This window comes from Pteropus alecto, unplaced genomic scaffold (assembly GCF_000325575.1).
Source record: "Pteropus alecto unplaced genomic scaffold, ASM32557v1 scaffold125, whole genome shotgun sequence".
In the NCBI taxonomy this organism is placed as follows: Eukaryota; Metazoa; Chordata; class Mammalia; order Chiroptera; family Pteropodidae; genus Pteropus; species Pteropus alecto.
Genome location: NW_006436888.1, coordinates 8,904,803 through 8,918,740, shown reverse-complemented (window position 1 = coordinate 8,918,740; position 13,938 = coordinate 8,904,803). Strand labels below are relative to the sequence as shown.

The following is a 13,938-nucleotide window of genomic DNA, read 5'->3' as shown; positions in this document are numbered from 1 at the left end:
AAGACGACAGGCTAGGGCATCCCTCTTTAGCCTTCTGGGAGGGAAAAGACAGGGCCGTGTCAGGGGCGCCAGAGGCTCTGCCCTGCCGTGGGCATCCCCACTGCTCGGGTTAAGTTCCAGGACGTGAGACAGTACCTCCCGGAAGTGATCGCTAATAAGGAGTTCCAGAAGCTCTTCCTCAAATTTCTCAAGGGAAGGATACAGCGTGAAGAACAAATCGTCCAAGTACCACGTGACTGGCTTCTGAAGGCGGGGCTTTCGGAGGGCGTCACCTGAAACGAGAGGGCTCAGGTGGGTCGTCCGTGGAAACGCAAGCACAGGAGCACCGGAGGGTCCAGGCCACAGTGAGGGGACCCGCAAGCAGAGAAGGAAGCACGGGCACACGACGCAGACAGGACACTAAGTCAGAAGCCACTTCAGTCCAAGCCCAGATGCCAAACTGACTAAATAAACACAACTTTCATTTGAGGTCCAAACTGTACCCCAAACCTCCTCCAGGAACGAATTTTATAATCGGCAACCCAAAGAACACAGGCTGCAGAACGCGGAGTGACACCATTCCCTCGGGCTCGGCTCCCTTTTATCGCGTCCTTTCTGGCAAGGACACGGCCGATGATGCCATTTCTCGCTTTATTACGCTTACGCTGAAGCACCTGGAAATATGCAGGATCCTCTGAGCATGTTAAGGCACAAACATAGTCTATGCCACAAAAGTCCCCGTCCTGATCGAGAAGCATCCCGGACCGTGATCTCCATTAGGACAGAAGGGGACCACGGCTCCTGGCACCCAGCTTGGTGCCCGGCACAGAGCAGGCGCGTGAAAACTCTCGCTGCAAGAGGCCTTCTCCACGGGCCAGCAATATGCAGGATCCTCTGAGCATGTTAAGGCACAAACATAGTCTGTGCCACAAAAGTCCCCGTCCTGATCGAGAAGCATCCCGGACCGTGATCTCCATTAGGACAGAAGGGGACCACGGCTCCTGGCACCCAGCTTGGTGCCCGGCACAGAGCAGGCGCGTGAAAACTCTCGCTGCAAGAGGCCTTCTCCACGGGCTCCAGAGCAGAGGCCAGCGCAGGAGGAAGTGGGCAAAGCCAGCCTCGTCCCGAGAACACGCAACCCCATGGGGACCTCACGTCCCCATCACCGGACTCGTTCTGGTTCTGGTCCTCTGTCTCTTCCTGAGTTTTTATGATTGTTTAAATATTTAGGTACAAGGGCTTAGATTTGAAAAGCCAATTCCAAAGTTAAAAAAAAAACAAGTGACATAAGACTCAATGGTGGAGACACTGCAGTGAACAGAACTCTCCGCTGTCCAGCCAGAAGCTACACGTCAGATCAAAGACCCTTTTGTCTTTGCCTTCCCAGGTATCAACACCGTTCAAAACATCCATATCCACCTTCTGCTCCAGTAAGTCCACTCTTTGAACCTATCCAACAAAATAAGCAAAGCATTCACTGGAACGTTATGATAGAGAAAAATAAGAAACAACGAATGTTCAAAAACAAGGGAGCTGTTCATCCACATAAAATGAGGACGAAAATAACTTTACCAAAGATTGTGTAACGACTGGAAAATCATGTTACAGGTGAAAAGGAAAACATGAAATTGTCTATTTGATGCCAGTTTTATTTTAAAATGTGTGTTTACGTGTACACATGCCTATCTGCAGGCAGTGATCACGGGTTATTTTATTTCCTTCTTTATGGTTTTCTACACCTTCCCCATCACAGACATGTATTAGGTTTGATGTTTCTGAGAAAACGTATGAATTCCCTTAGCAGTATTTTTAAAAAGCAGGCCTGTTCATGAATCAGAATCGAAGGGCAAGCAGCATTACCCACAGTCACCACAAGGTGGAGACAACCGGAGTGCCCACCAACGGGACGGGGCAGCAGAGTGGGGCCTCCACACTGTGGGATGCCACTGGGCCTAAAGGAAGGACATCCTGACCCGTGACAAACCTGAGGCTATCATGCGGAGAGAAGTGACCCGTCTCAAAAGGACAGATGCTGGAAGATCCCACTTACGTGAGATCTACCTAGAGCAATCAAATTGCGAGACAGAAAGAACAGCGGGTGCCAGGCGCTGGGGGACGGGAGAAGGGGGCAGTGAGTGCTTGATGGACGAACAGCCACCCAGAGCCCCTGAGTGACGGGACCTATGGAGCCGCGGCTCTCACCAGGTCTCCCCAGAGACCCCACCGCTCCCGTGCACCCCTACGAGCCCCAAGCAGACGCTTCTGTGGGTGCCAGCCAGGCTCGGGAACGTCCTCAGGTGTGGTCAGATGCCCCGCTTTCCAGCAGAGCCCACCAGCCCATGAGACGTGGGCCTGGGCCATCAGGAAGCCTGGCTCCAGACTCCGCTCGGAGACGTGGGGTCCATCCCAAAAGTGGGCTTCTGGCTCAGATTTACCACTCAGCCCCCACAGTGTCGGCCGCTGCACGCAGGCAGGCCAGGCGGCCGAACCTCCCTGACACCGCCCGCCCGGCTGAGGGCCCTTCCGGGACCCTGTCCACCTGCACACACGCAGCATACGAAACACAGGCAGAGCACGAGGCAGGGGCCTGAGAGCAGCTCCCGAGGGGACCGACCGGAGGCTGTGTCCCCCTGAGCCAGGCGCAGGCCCCGTCCCCCAAGAAACGGCTTCGTGAGCCGCAGCACAGGCATGACAACCCGGGTGGTGACGTGCTGCTTGCCGTCCGGGCCACTCAGAACCGAAAAAAGATCGGAGGACGAACGAGAGGGAGGCCGGACGGACGCCCCAGTTTTCAGAAAGTGTCAGGGAATCAGTGGCCTTTGCCAGATGGGACAATTCTGAGCTTCCCTCTAAACTGCTGCTCAAGGAGGAAGGGCTGCCGCCAAGGTGACCAGAGTTAAGGACCGTCATTCCCGGTCACTCCCAAGTCAAAAGCTACTCTGAAGGCTCAATCCCCACACAGAGGAGAGGCACACTGGGGGACGTGAGAGGGTCCGTGGCTGAGTGGATGTCGGTGTCCTGCTCGTGATGCTGCACTGTGTCTGGGACACTGGCAAAGGCACACGGGATCTCTCTACGTCGTTTACTAAAGCCATAGTGACTCCACAATGACCTCAACAAAAGTTTCAATTAAAAACCACGCAATCCTCCTATATCGTGGCATTTTACAAATGAACAAATGTCTAGCACCCAATACAGCACCAAAATCAAATCGAACCCTCCACGAATTCGGCAGACGGCCTGACCCAGACGCCAGGCCAGCCCTGGCCCTGGCCCTTCCAGGGCCACCAACACCATCTGGCAAAGGGACCTTCACCAGAGCGGGTCACAAAGGCCCTAGGTCCAGGGCGGAGGGTACAGACACCCGTCAGGGAGCAGCTCAGCCTGCGGGGCTGGAAAGGGCACACGCCACGTGGCACCCCACACGGAGGCTGAGCAAGACAGGTTTTCGCTGTCCTCTCCGATGGTCACCGGAACGTGACGGGAAGCTGTGTCCCTCCGTCCGTGCTCCCCAGAAGAGCAAGCCGGCTCCCTCCCGCCCGCCACAGCACATTCAGCCTCCGCTTCCGAGTCCCTGGTCATTAGTTTTCAGACAACAACATAAATCGCCATCGGTCTCTGCGACATTCCGGCACCGCTGCCGCGTGACGAGCCGGCGGCTGGCCGCTCCTCACCAGCGGGGCCTACCAGGGGCAAATGGGCCAAGAGCTCTGTTGAAAAGAGGAATTCTAAGGATGAGGAGCTGGAATCGTTCCTCTTTAAACCAAAGTTGTGCTCTGTGACGCGGCCCTGGAGTCGCCAGTGTGACATCAGATACTAGGAGCCAAGAACGGGCCACCTGCACCTCGGACCCCGCTTTCCAGGAACGGTGCGGCAGCGGTCCAGGCCAAGCATCGGCCTTTTAATGTGTTATCTGTAGCTCTACTGCCACAAGTCACAAAGTGATGGCTACACCTCGAGCCCCAAGGACATTCTGTCTAAACACCCAGATCCCAGGTCAGAAAGACCGACGTAGGCTGACGTAAGGCAGCTGTGACCTCGGTCTTCACGTGGCACACCTCGCCGCAGTGCATGCAAGGGGCAGGGGCAGGGGCAGGGGCCACGGGCCTTCACATTCTCAGTCCCCACCATGACCCGGAGGCCTCGCTCTGTCTCCCTGTGACTCCAGCCCCTCCTCTCTCACAGGAGGACACAGGTCAACTACAGAGGGTGACGAGACTTCCGACAGGGGCTCTGGGGCAATAAGCTCGGTGACCCATGGCAGATACGAGCTCCTAGCCGTGAATTTACCTAAATGCCTCGTGCTGGGACACTGGAGAAACAGCGACCTCGTGGCGGTGCCAAGCCCCGCGGACCCGTGCCAGGAACGCGTGACAGCCACCGTCTGCACCCAGCATGGACCAGCACGACCGACGCAGTCCCCGTGCTGGAGCGGAGCTCGGCCTCTTCGGGGCCTGAGCCAAACACTCGGCGACCCACACCCCTCCACTGGCTACACAACCACGCCAGACACACCACACCTGCTCCCGCTGGAGCGGGGCGGGGAGCCACGCCATCGAGATGAGAGGGCCTGGCAGCGCCCAGGGTGGCTGGGACAGTCCCTCCTCCTGGGTTCCTCCAGACACCCAGACAAAAAGCCTCCAGAAGTACCCAGAAAGAGCACAGGGCCCAGGTCGTGCGGCCCATCTGCAGGACCCAGGAGCAGCATACACACACACGCGCACTCACACACACGTGCGCACGCACCCCTGCCGTGATGTCAGCTGTGAGGGGTTGACCCACCCTCCACGGAGAAGCACCTTCTAAGATACACCAAGACGGAGCCCTGGACCTCTCCCACGAATTTCGGTTTCCAAAACTAACAGCCAAAGGGGGCCCAGTGTGCACTGACGGACAGACGGATAAAGGAAATGCGGCCCAGCCACACAGCGGATGTCACTCAGCCTCAAAGAGGATGGCGATTCGGACACGTGGACGAATCCTGCGGGTGGCGTGACCAGTGAAACGCGCCTGTCACAGAAGGACAAGTGCTGAGACCCCATGAGGGGCTGGAACAGCCACGGTCAGAGGAGAGAGGTGAAGGATGTGGCCAGGAGCCGGGGCGGTGCAATGCGGTTAGAGCTTAACGGGGACCCAGTGCCAGTGGGGAAGACGGAAGGGTCGGGGAGATGGACGGTGGTGACGCCTGAACTACCACCGTGTGAATGCGCCGAACGCCAGTGGCCACAAAGCTAAAAAGCGGTGATGACGGCAAATCTGACACGGCACCTGTTGTACCACAGTTAAAACGACAGTGATCGAGCCGCTAGGCTGGTCCACCATGGAGATCCAGCGACAGGACGTCCTGGCCACGGCCACAGACAGACCAACCACCTTCCCCCGAGAGCACGCCCCGCGGGAAGAAGACAGAAGTGACCTGCGAGACACTGCTGGGGAAGGGACTTCAGCGCGATAGCTGCTGGCCCCGCCCCGCCCCGCAGCCCACGCCTGAGGGCTGACCGTGACCGGCCCGACGCCCGGCGCAGGGAGAAGCGAAGCGGCCCTTACCCGTGTCTCCGTGAGCAGGGAGGAGGCCAGGCACGGGCTGCAGACCGGACACCAGGAGGTTCTCAGGCAGGAGGTGCAAGGCGGGCTCCAGGGCCGGGTGCGGCCTCAGCGTGCACTGCAGGCTACAGCTCTCGATGAGGGTCATGTGTTTGTTTTCTGGGGGAGAAAACGCCTTATGTGACAGCGGAAGCCAAAGACACTTTTGGCCAAATTAGTCAATAAATCGAGACTCCGAGACATAAACACCAGAAACAGGAAACATTTTTTTCCTAGAGAAACACGGGAATTATTATGACTCTGTTTGTTCAGCCAAAAGGTGAAAAAAACATCAATCTTCAATAACTCTCAGAGATGCCCGCCTTTGATGCAGCGTAACAACGTAAGTAAAAACGTAACAACATAACAACACCTCCAGCGCTCACCTCCTCGCCTCTCGGCGGTAATCAGGGGGCCGGAAGGCGCTCCGGCCAGAGGCCCGCCCCTCAGTCTCAGCACCTGCACCCATGGAGCCCCACCAAGCAGCAGGACCAGGCACTGGGGGGCCAGGGACTCCAAGACGGAGCCCAGGCCTCAAGGGCAGGTGGCGGGGGGTGTCCTTCTGAGCAACAGCTAAGACACAAGCCACACCCGTGACACGCGAGAGAACAGGATGTGCAGCCTGAGAAAGGTTCAGACGCGGCACTGGGGAAGGGTAAGGTCTGGAGCAAGCGCCAGCCGGGAGGGGCTCGGCCACACCGCGAGGGGAAGGTGGAGGGGACAGTCCCTGCACAGGGCCTGGGGCGCAGGAAGGGCGCGCCTCAGAATCACGGGGCCCTGGGGTTGACAGGGACCGCAGACGTGCCCTCTACACACCCCCACCAAGGGGCCGGTCCTGCCTGGGCTTGAGTTCCTCGGCCGAGAGGGCCTGGGCACCCAAGGCACAGGGCACAGCATCGCAGAGCTAACCGTGACCTTCCTTAGGGAAAGCCGTCAGCGGGAGCTGTGCTGTTAAAGCCTCGCCATGCCAAACGTGGGACCTGCCTACTTTAAAATGTGAAATGCCCTGAAAGGCACTTCCCACGTGGCTGGCTTCAGAGCGAGCTGGCAGGACCTCTGTGGACAGCACACAGGAGTGTGGCGGAACCGTGGCTGCGCGGCCCAGGGACCCGGCAATCCCACTCCCGGGAGCTCAACCGAGATTCGCTCCTGCACCTGCAAAAGACAGCTGTCCGGGGCAGCGAGGCTTGCAAGCCTTTGTTCTCACAGAAACACCCAAGCACCCACCGTGGGGGCTGAGGCGCACACACGGCGGGTCCGCCAGACGCCACGTGGCTGTGAAACGGATGCTTTCGATGCACTGACACGAACCTTCTCCAGGATGAGTCGTCACGGGGATAGAGGACGTCTGGGACAAGTACAAGGGGGGCGAAAATGGGACGGGACGTCCACATTCGCGTCTATACCCATCGAAACACCCTGGAAGGACCCGCGGGACGTCAGAGAAAGGTCTCCGCTCCTGGGCTGCAGGTGAGGGTGGGGAGCGGAGAAAAGGGGACCTCGCTGAGCCTATTTATACTTCTCTACGCTTTGTGTATTCCGAACCACGTGAACACAGCACCCAACAGAAACACCTGTAAAGCTATGGCTCCGCCGACCGAGGAGACGAGCTCCTGGCCCCATGGCTGGTCCCCAGCAGGCACTCCCCCAGCGCCCAAGAATCACAGGCGTGAGCACACGTGGTGGCCCCACGCGCTGGCAAAGGGTCCTGATCCCAAAGGGCCCTCAGGAGAGAAGATGCTGACAAAGTAATGACGAAGGGCAACTGAAAATCTAAAAGCCCTTCTTTATCAATAAAAGTGAGTCTGACTGATGGCTCCTCTATCGAAATTCAGCAAGGAGTAGAGGGGACGGGTTGGTTTGACTTTTCAACATAGACCATGTGGCAAATACACAATTCCCGTCAGAATTCAGGCAGCATCCGGAGGAGATGGCAGCCACCGTCCCAAACAGACTCGCCTCCAACCACCTGGCCCAGCCACGCCCCCCACGAGCCCCCCATGCTGGTCTCTGCCAGCCCCTCCCCTGCTTCCGCCAGCTGCCCCTCCTGTCCATCCCCCACTCGGCTGCGGCCAGCGTGGATGCACGTCCCTCTTGGCTGGCATCCCCCCGACGGGCACTCCGGCTGCTGAGGCGCGCACCCCGGCCCCTGGGCCTGTGGGAGAAGGGAGGCAGCACTGCCACGAGGTGGTGGTGTCCCCGCAGGTCATTCTGTGGTGAGGCACAGCGGGAAGGCACAGCGGCCAGTGATGGACAGCCACTACATCATCCCGTGGGTGAAGCTATCACCCTCGAGGCAAGGAGGCCACAGCCCTCCCACCAGGCGGCTGCCACAGGGCAGCGCCCCTCCCGTGGTCAGCCACACGGGGCAGCACCCTCCTGTTGGGCCAGTGAGTTTCAGTCCCTCAAGTTATGCCAAAAACCCAAGCCCGTAATACATTTTGCCAAGTCTATTAAATAAATGAGCTGAGCTGGTAATGTACACTGAGAAGGACACAAGGCAGGAGTACGGGGGACAAAGCTCGGGAAAGGCGCCAGGTGTGCGGGTGGCACCGAGGATGGCCGAGCACCGTCTCTTACGTTCGACGGGGTCCTGGAGCAGCGGGTGCAGCAGCGCTCGGGGGGTGCCGTGGTACAGCCTCAGCCTGCAAAACAAGAAGGGGGGAACGCTCGTCAGCCCGGGCACCTTGGTCAGTAAACGCCAGCCCCTCCTCTGACAAGGAAAGCGTGGGCCACGCCCTGTCACAGCTCCTGGCGCTTTCTGAACTCAGTCACATCCTCCACGGAGACAGACCGCTGGGGAGCCTCAGCTCCTCACACGCCCAGCGCTCTCGGCCCGGCGCCTCCCGCATGCCAACAGCACGTCCTAATGCAGCCGGAGAACCCAGGCCAAGAAGCAAGGCCAGGGGACTAAATCTAGAACGCTCTCAAGTACCCCAAAGAAGACAATGTTGGAGCAATTTCCACGGTCGTGTGCCTAGGGCAGTGGTTCTCCATCAGGAATGACTCAGTAGGATCTGGAGCCATTTTCTGCTGTCACTATGGAAATGCCGCCACCAGCATCCAGTGGGTGGAGGCCAGGCGTGTTGCTAGAGAGCCCACGCTCACAGGACGGCCCCCGCCACAGAGACCCGCCTGGCCAAATCCTCAGTGGCACCAAGGCTGAGAAGGACTGCTCCAGAGTGACAACCTGGGCTGAAATGGTCACACCCGCCTTGTCCACCTTGTGTGCCCAGCTCCTAAACAGAGCCTGGCTCACAGCAGACGCCCAACCTACATCTGCTGAATGCATGAGCAGGACGTTAGCCACAGCCATCTTACGGCAAACCCTGCACCACGGCCAACGCCGGTCCCGCTCCAGCCCGAAGAACCATTCCTCGGCTTACAGCGAAAAGTAAGCCAACCCAATGACAACCTGAACCAAAAATACCCCCCGGTTTACTGTTACAAACAACATAAGCTGACAGACTGAAAGTTTTCTATTATGGCCAAGGGATGAGTGGTTAAATCCACGCAGAAAAATGCTAGCAAAGCCCGAGGATGGAGAGACGCAGGCAGGTACCGCTTGTCCTGGGAGGCAGAGCGGGGCGATTCTGGTTTGCTGCTGAAGATCCGGAGGATTCCAAAGCCACACGACAAGGTCTGGAGGGTGCCGTCCCGCCTCCTGCCCTCGGCGACCACTTCCACCACGGCCACGACGTTGGGGTGGTTTAAGGACGTGTGAAAGTACAAGGGCTGCAGGATAGAAGCCAGAAATTATGTGACAGGCTGGACACTCCCATCGTGCCGAGCAGGGAGCGAGGGTGAATGGAGCCGCGTGCCCCCTGCTCCCCTGGGCCATCGCCACGGAAACACCAACGTGCCCGCGTGGAGAACGCGAGCCTCCCAGGGCGCCAGAGAAGACGACGGGCACGGTCACAGCGTCTCGTCCCAGAGCGCCTAACCCCCAGGACATCAGACCGTTTGCTGCTGCTCTAGGAACTTTCCAGCCACAGAAAACGCCAACAGACAGCGGGCCCTCTGGAGAAGGCGGCAGGGAGACCATGCACCCGCCCGCCCGCCAGGCGGGACGCTGGCTGAATGAGACCCAGACAGGCCAAGGCCACTGCGAGCACACAGCTGTTGAGCCATTTTACGTAGCACTCGCTGTACAAAACATCAGCCACGACCTGCCATCACCTACTCTGACCCGTTTTCCGTGGCTGTTAAGAAGCTGCATCTGCACTAACTGCTTAGGCAAGATCCTTGCCCTTGTTAAGGTGCTGGTAATTATCCCCAGTTCAGAGCCCAACTAACATTTTTTTATGACAAAAATTACATCGAGATCATTTTCCTACAAGATTTTTTGGGACCCAAGCCAAGCAGATGATAGTCAAACTGCTCTTGAAAGCTTTCCCATTCCCTAACATGCAAACGGCAGCCCTCTGCTCCCCGCGGGGGAGGAAGCCCGATCCATCTCGCGGGAAGGAAGGCACCTTCTCTGCTGCCGTCCTAGCGCATGAGACCCAGTGCAGCTGTTTTTATGTAAAACCAGTAAACGTCATAGACACAGAGGAAAAGGACTGAGGATCTGACTGGCTCTGTGAATCGACAAGGAGCTCAGCTGGGGCTCTGGACCCGGAGTGGTCCCTGGAACCCAGTCCGTGCCAGAGGCAAAGGCCAGCTGTAGGGTCACCAGCTGAGCACAAAGACCACCCCCCCCCCCCATCCCCCCTCCCACCCCCCGCCAAGGCAGAAGGAGGTACAGCAGGGCCAGGTGGGGCTACTGCCAGGGGATTTAAACTCGGAATAATCCCCTTAACAATCATTACCATGGTGTCACCGAGAAAACATTTACCATAATCACAGACTGTCCGCCCAGGATAACGGAGAGACACATTAAAACATCAGCCTTGAGATATAAATCGTTATTCTATTATCTTTTATTGCGAAATGATGAAATAATGACCACTTACGGCTGACAGGCGGTTGGAGCAAGGGAAAATTATGTTTGTTTCCAAGACTCGAGAAGAGTTTAAAAGCACCCCTGTACAGTCGAGTTTGTCGCTATCACGCCTCTTCTAGCTGTACCTGCACACTCCGTGTTTATGGACACTTGCCACCTTCCTTCCAGAAGTCAAACGCACCTTTGAAACTGATGCGAAGCCACGAGAGCCGCTCAGTTTGGAAGTCACCCTCAAAGAGCTCTGCCTGCAGGCGGCGGGGCCCGCGGCTCTGGCATGTCCCAAGTACAATTGATGGCTCTTGCCTCTCCCTTGCGTTTACCACTGAAAACAACTATTCTGAGACAAAACAAGCACAGCAGAGCCCATCGGTGTTTGTCCCCAGAGACTCCGCTCTGAGGGTCGGCCACTGGAAGTGCAGCATCTGGAGCGGGGACAGCATATGGAGGTCGGGTGGCTGTCCCTGTGTCGCCCTGACCAGCAGGATGCGTGCTCTTTCCCAATCATCACTTCCTGACCTTCCAGGCCGGGAAGAGCGCCGTGAAAACACAACATGACTCGGCAGCGTCCATCCTCTGTCACCTGCCAAGTGTCCCCAGGTGGCTCACCTGGTCTCCAGGCGCCATTCTCACCTTACAGCACACGCATGGGCTCGGCCAGACATCCACAGCGCTCAGCTGAGCGAAACCTGCAAACAAGCCCTTCAGCCTAAGGACGGCTAATTAAGGCCACGAGGCTTGCTCTGAGAGGAAAGCCTTCCATCCACCGAAACGGCAAGATCAGAAGTTTGAGTGAAGCCCATCAAATCAGCGGCAAGAGGAGGCCACTTGAGAGGAGAGTGGGGCTCTCGCTCACCCCACATCCCCTCGCTCATCTGCACCGGGTGAGTTTCCGCCCTGACAGGATCAACAGATTAACGCGTCATTGAGACGCCCCCGTCTTAGTGCCTTCATCTTCAAAACACGGACACCGTTGGCTGCAGGGCCAAGTTCCCATTCTTCACCCACATGACAGAAATGAAATTGGGCCTCTGACAGTGTGCCTCCATGAAGAGGCTACAGCCACACACTGCTAACGGCACTGTCACTGGACCTCCCCCAAGTGACATGTAGCTCTTCAGTCCCAAGCAGAAGACAAGGCCAGGGAAGAGAAGAGCAGAAGCTAAACTGGCACTTTCTGAAAAATTTTTTAAAAATAAACTTTTAATAGAATATCTTCAGGAAAGCAAATATCTCACAAATGCTTCCTGCCACCTCTGTCTGCCAGCTCAACTTGCCACCTGAGGCTCAGAGGTGTTTCTTGGATACGAGGCTCCAAGCACGGTGAACCCCACGAAGCAAAACTGTCCTCTGGGGAATGCAAGATCTGACTCCAAAGTCAGAAGCTTCCATGCATCCGGGAGCCCACCCTGACCCACGAGAACAGCACGGCCATCCTCCCTGACCCACGCGAACAGCACGGCCACCCCCCGCCCGACCCAAGCGAACAGCACAGCCACCCACCCTGACCCACGCGAACAGCACGGCCACCCCCCCGACCCACGCGAACAGCACGGCCACTCACCCTGACCCACGCGAACAGCACGGCCACCCACCCTGACTCACGCGAACAGCACGGCCACCTCCCCGACCCACGCAAACAGCACGGCCACTCACCCTGACCCACGCGAACAGCACGGCCACCCCCCCGACCCACGCGAACAGCACGGCCACTCACCCTGACCCACGCGAACAGCACGGCCACCCACCCTGACCCACGTGAACAGCACAGCCACCCACTGTGACCCACGCGAACAGCACAGCCACAGAGACAGCCCCCCACCGAGAGACTGTCCAGCCCGAATGTCAGTGCGACAAGGCTGAGAAGGACTGCCCTAGAGTGACAATGTAAACGTCAACCTGGGCTGAAACAGTCACACCCACCTTGTCCACCCTGTCCAGCTCACCAACAGAGCCTGGCCCGGCCAACACTCAACCTACATCTGCTGAATGAACACCTCCTGCTCACTGGGTGCCTGTTTGGGACAAACATGCTATTTGATACTCACGTGACCCTTATGAGATGCACACTCTTGTTCCTCCTGCACAGATGCATCAATTTGGAGTCAAGAGTTTAAATATGTCGCCTGAAATCCCACAGGAATACGTGACAGAGCAGGACATTAGCCCATATCCATCTTATATCAAATCCTACAGCTAAGGCCAACGCCAGTCCTGCTCCGGTCCAAAGAACAGCTCCTCAGCTCACTCAGAGAAGTAAGCAAGCAAACCCAATTACGACCTGAACCAAAAATGTCCCCCGGTTTACTGCCATGAACACATGACGACGTATAACTGACAGATTTAAAGCTTTCCATTGTCCCCAAATGGTAGGCAGTGAAATCAACACACTGCTAAGTCCCAGCACAGGACGCATCATGGAGAAAGTGTTTCTCCTTCTAGAAACCATTTCTATCAAGCCCTGTTTCTGGCTCCCGCTGAGCTGGAGAGGAAAGAGGCCCCTGCGCGAGGGACACGGCCGAGCGGACGACTCCGGCCTTCGTGTGACCAACCCCTGGCAGCACAAGGCCGTGAGAGGCAGTGTGCCCTAGGGGCTGAGGCCAGGGCTGCTGGCGGCGTCTGGCGGGCTCCCCGGAGTCCACCGTGTTCCGTTGTGACTAGGGGACATCACAGTGCTCTCCCTGACACGGAAGGACATGCGAGTCAGCTGTGGGAAGTAGAAGCGACCCAGTTACCCGTGACCCGCCTGCCCGTCACCCAGCAACACCCGGGCTGGGGGAGCCCCAGAGCACTGAGCCCGGTCTGGTCCTGGCCATCTGCTCAGAGCTGTCAGGAACCCCCGCCTCGTCTCAGGGAAAACGAGCCTGTCCCCAGAAGCCTGAGCGCACTCAGCTAAGGAGAGAACTTACAGGAAATTTACGTCCATCTCTGGAAGAAAATATAGAAGCTGCACGGGGCTTTGGCCTCCCAGATACTGTTTAAAAGATCCTTTTTGAGAGGCCGGATGAACTGGACCGCCAGGCGGGAGGGAAAGGCAGTCCCTGTCCACCAGCGAAGGACTGGCTCTGAGCCAAGAGGCCCAGGCCGGTCAGCAGGGCGCCACCCGCAGGCCAGGGGTCTGAGGCCCGGGACTGTGAGCCTGGGCCGGGCCTCATCCCTGACAGAAACACCCCCGGCTCAGGTTCAAGGCAAGACTTCGTTTTTCAAAGACTTTCCTCAGGACCTAGGTTGCAACGTAATGAAACAGCATCTTCTTTCAGGGCTGCAGACGACACTACAACTCGATAAAACCCAAGCACACGAGGATGATTCATTAAGCCCCGTTTAGCTGGACAGACACACAGAATCTGAACGAGGCGCCCCGCTGCTGGCAGCGGCGACCTGAAACCAGACCACCCCCGAGCCACCGCCGATCGGTAAAGCCCGGAAAACAC

At 57.7% G+C, this 13,938-nt stretch overlaps 1 protein-coding gene across 1 annotated transcript in view; it reads right to left on the bottom strand.

Annotated features, from left to right (window-relative positions):
* The window catches only part of NPHP4 (nephrocystin 4), a 95,568-nt gene that overhangs the window by 68,553 nt on the left and 13,077 nt on the right, over positions 1-13,938 (bottom strand). The window contains exons 4-7 of the mRNA XM_025048588.1: positions 9,125-9,297; positions 8,143-8,207; positions 5,527-5,682; positions 136-272 (exon numbers count right to left, since the gene is read on the bottom strand). Coding sequence (XP_024904356.1) covers positions 136-272; positions 5,527-5,682; positions 8,143-8,207; positions 9,125-9,297 — 531 coding nt within the window. The remainder of the gene's footprint in view (positions 1-135; positions 273-5,526; positions 5,683-8,142; positions 8,208-9,124; positions 9,298-13,938) is intronic.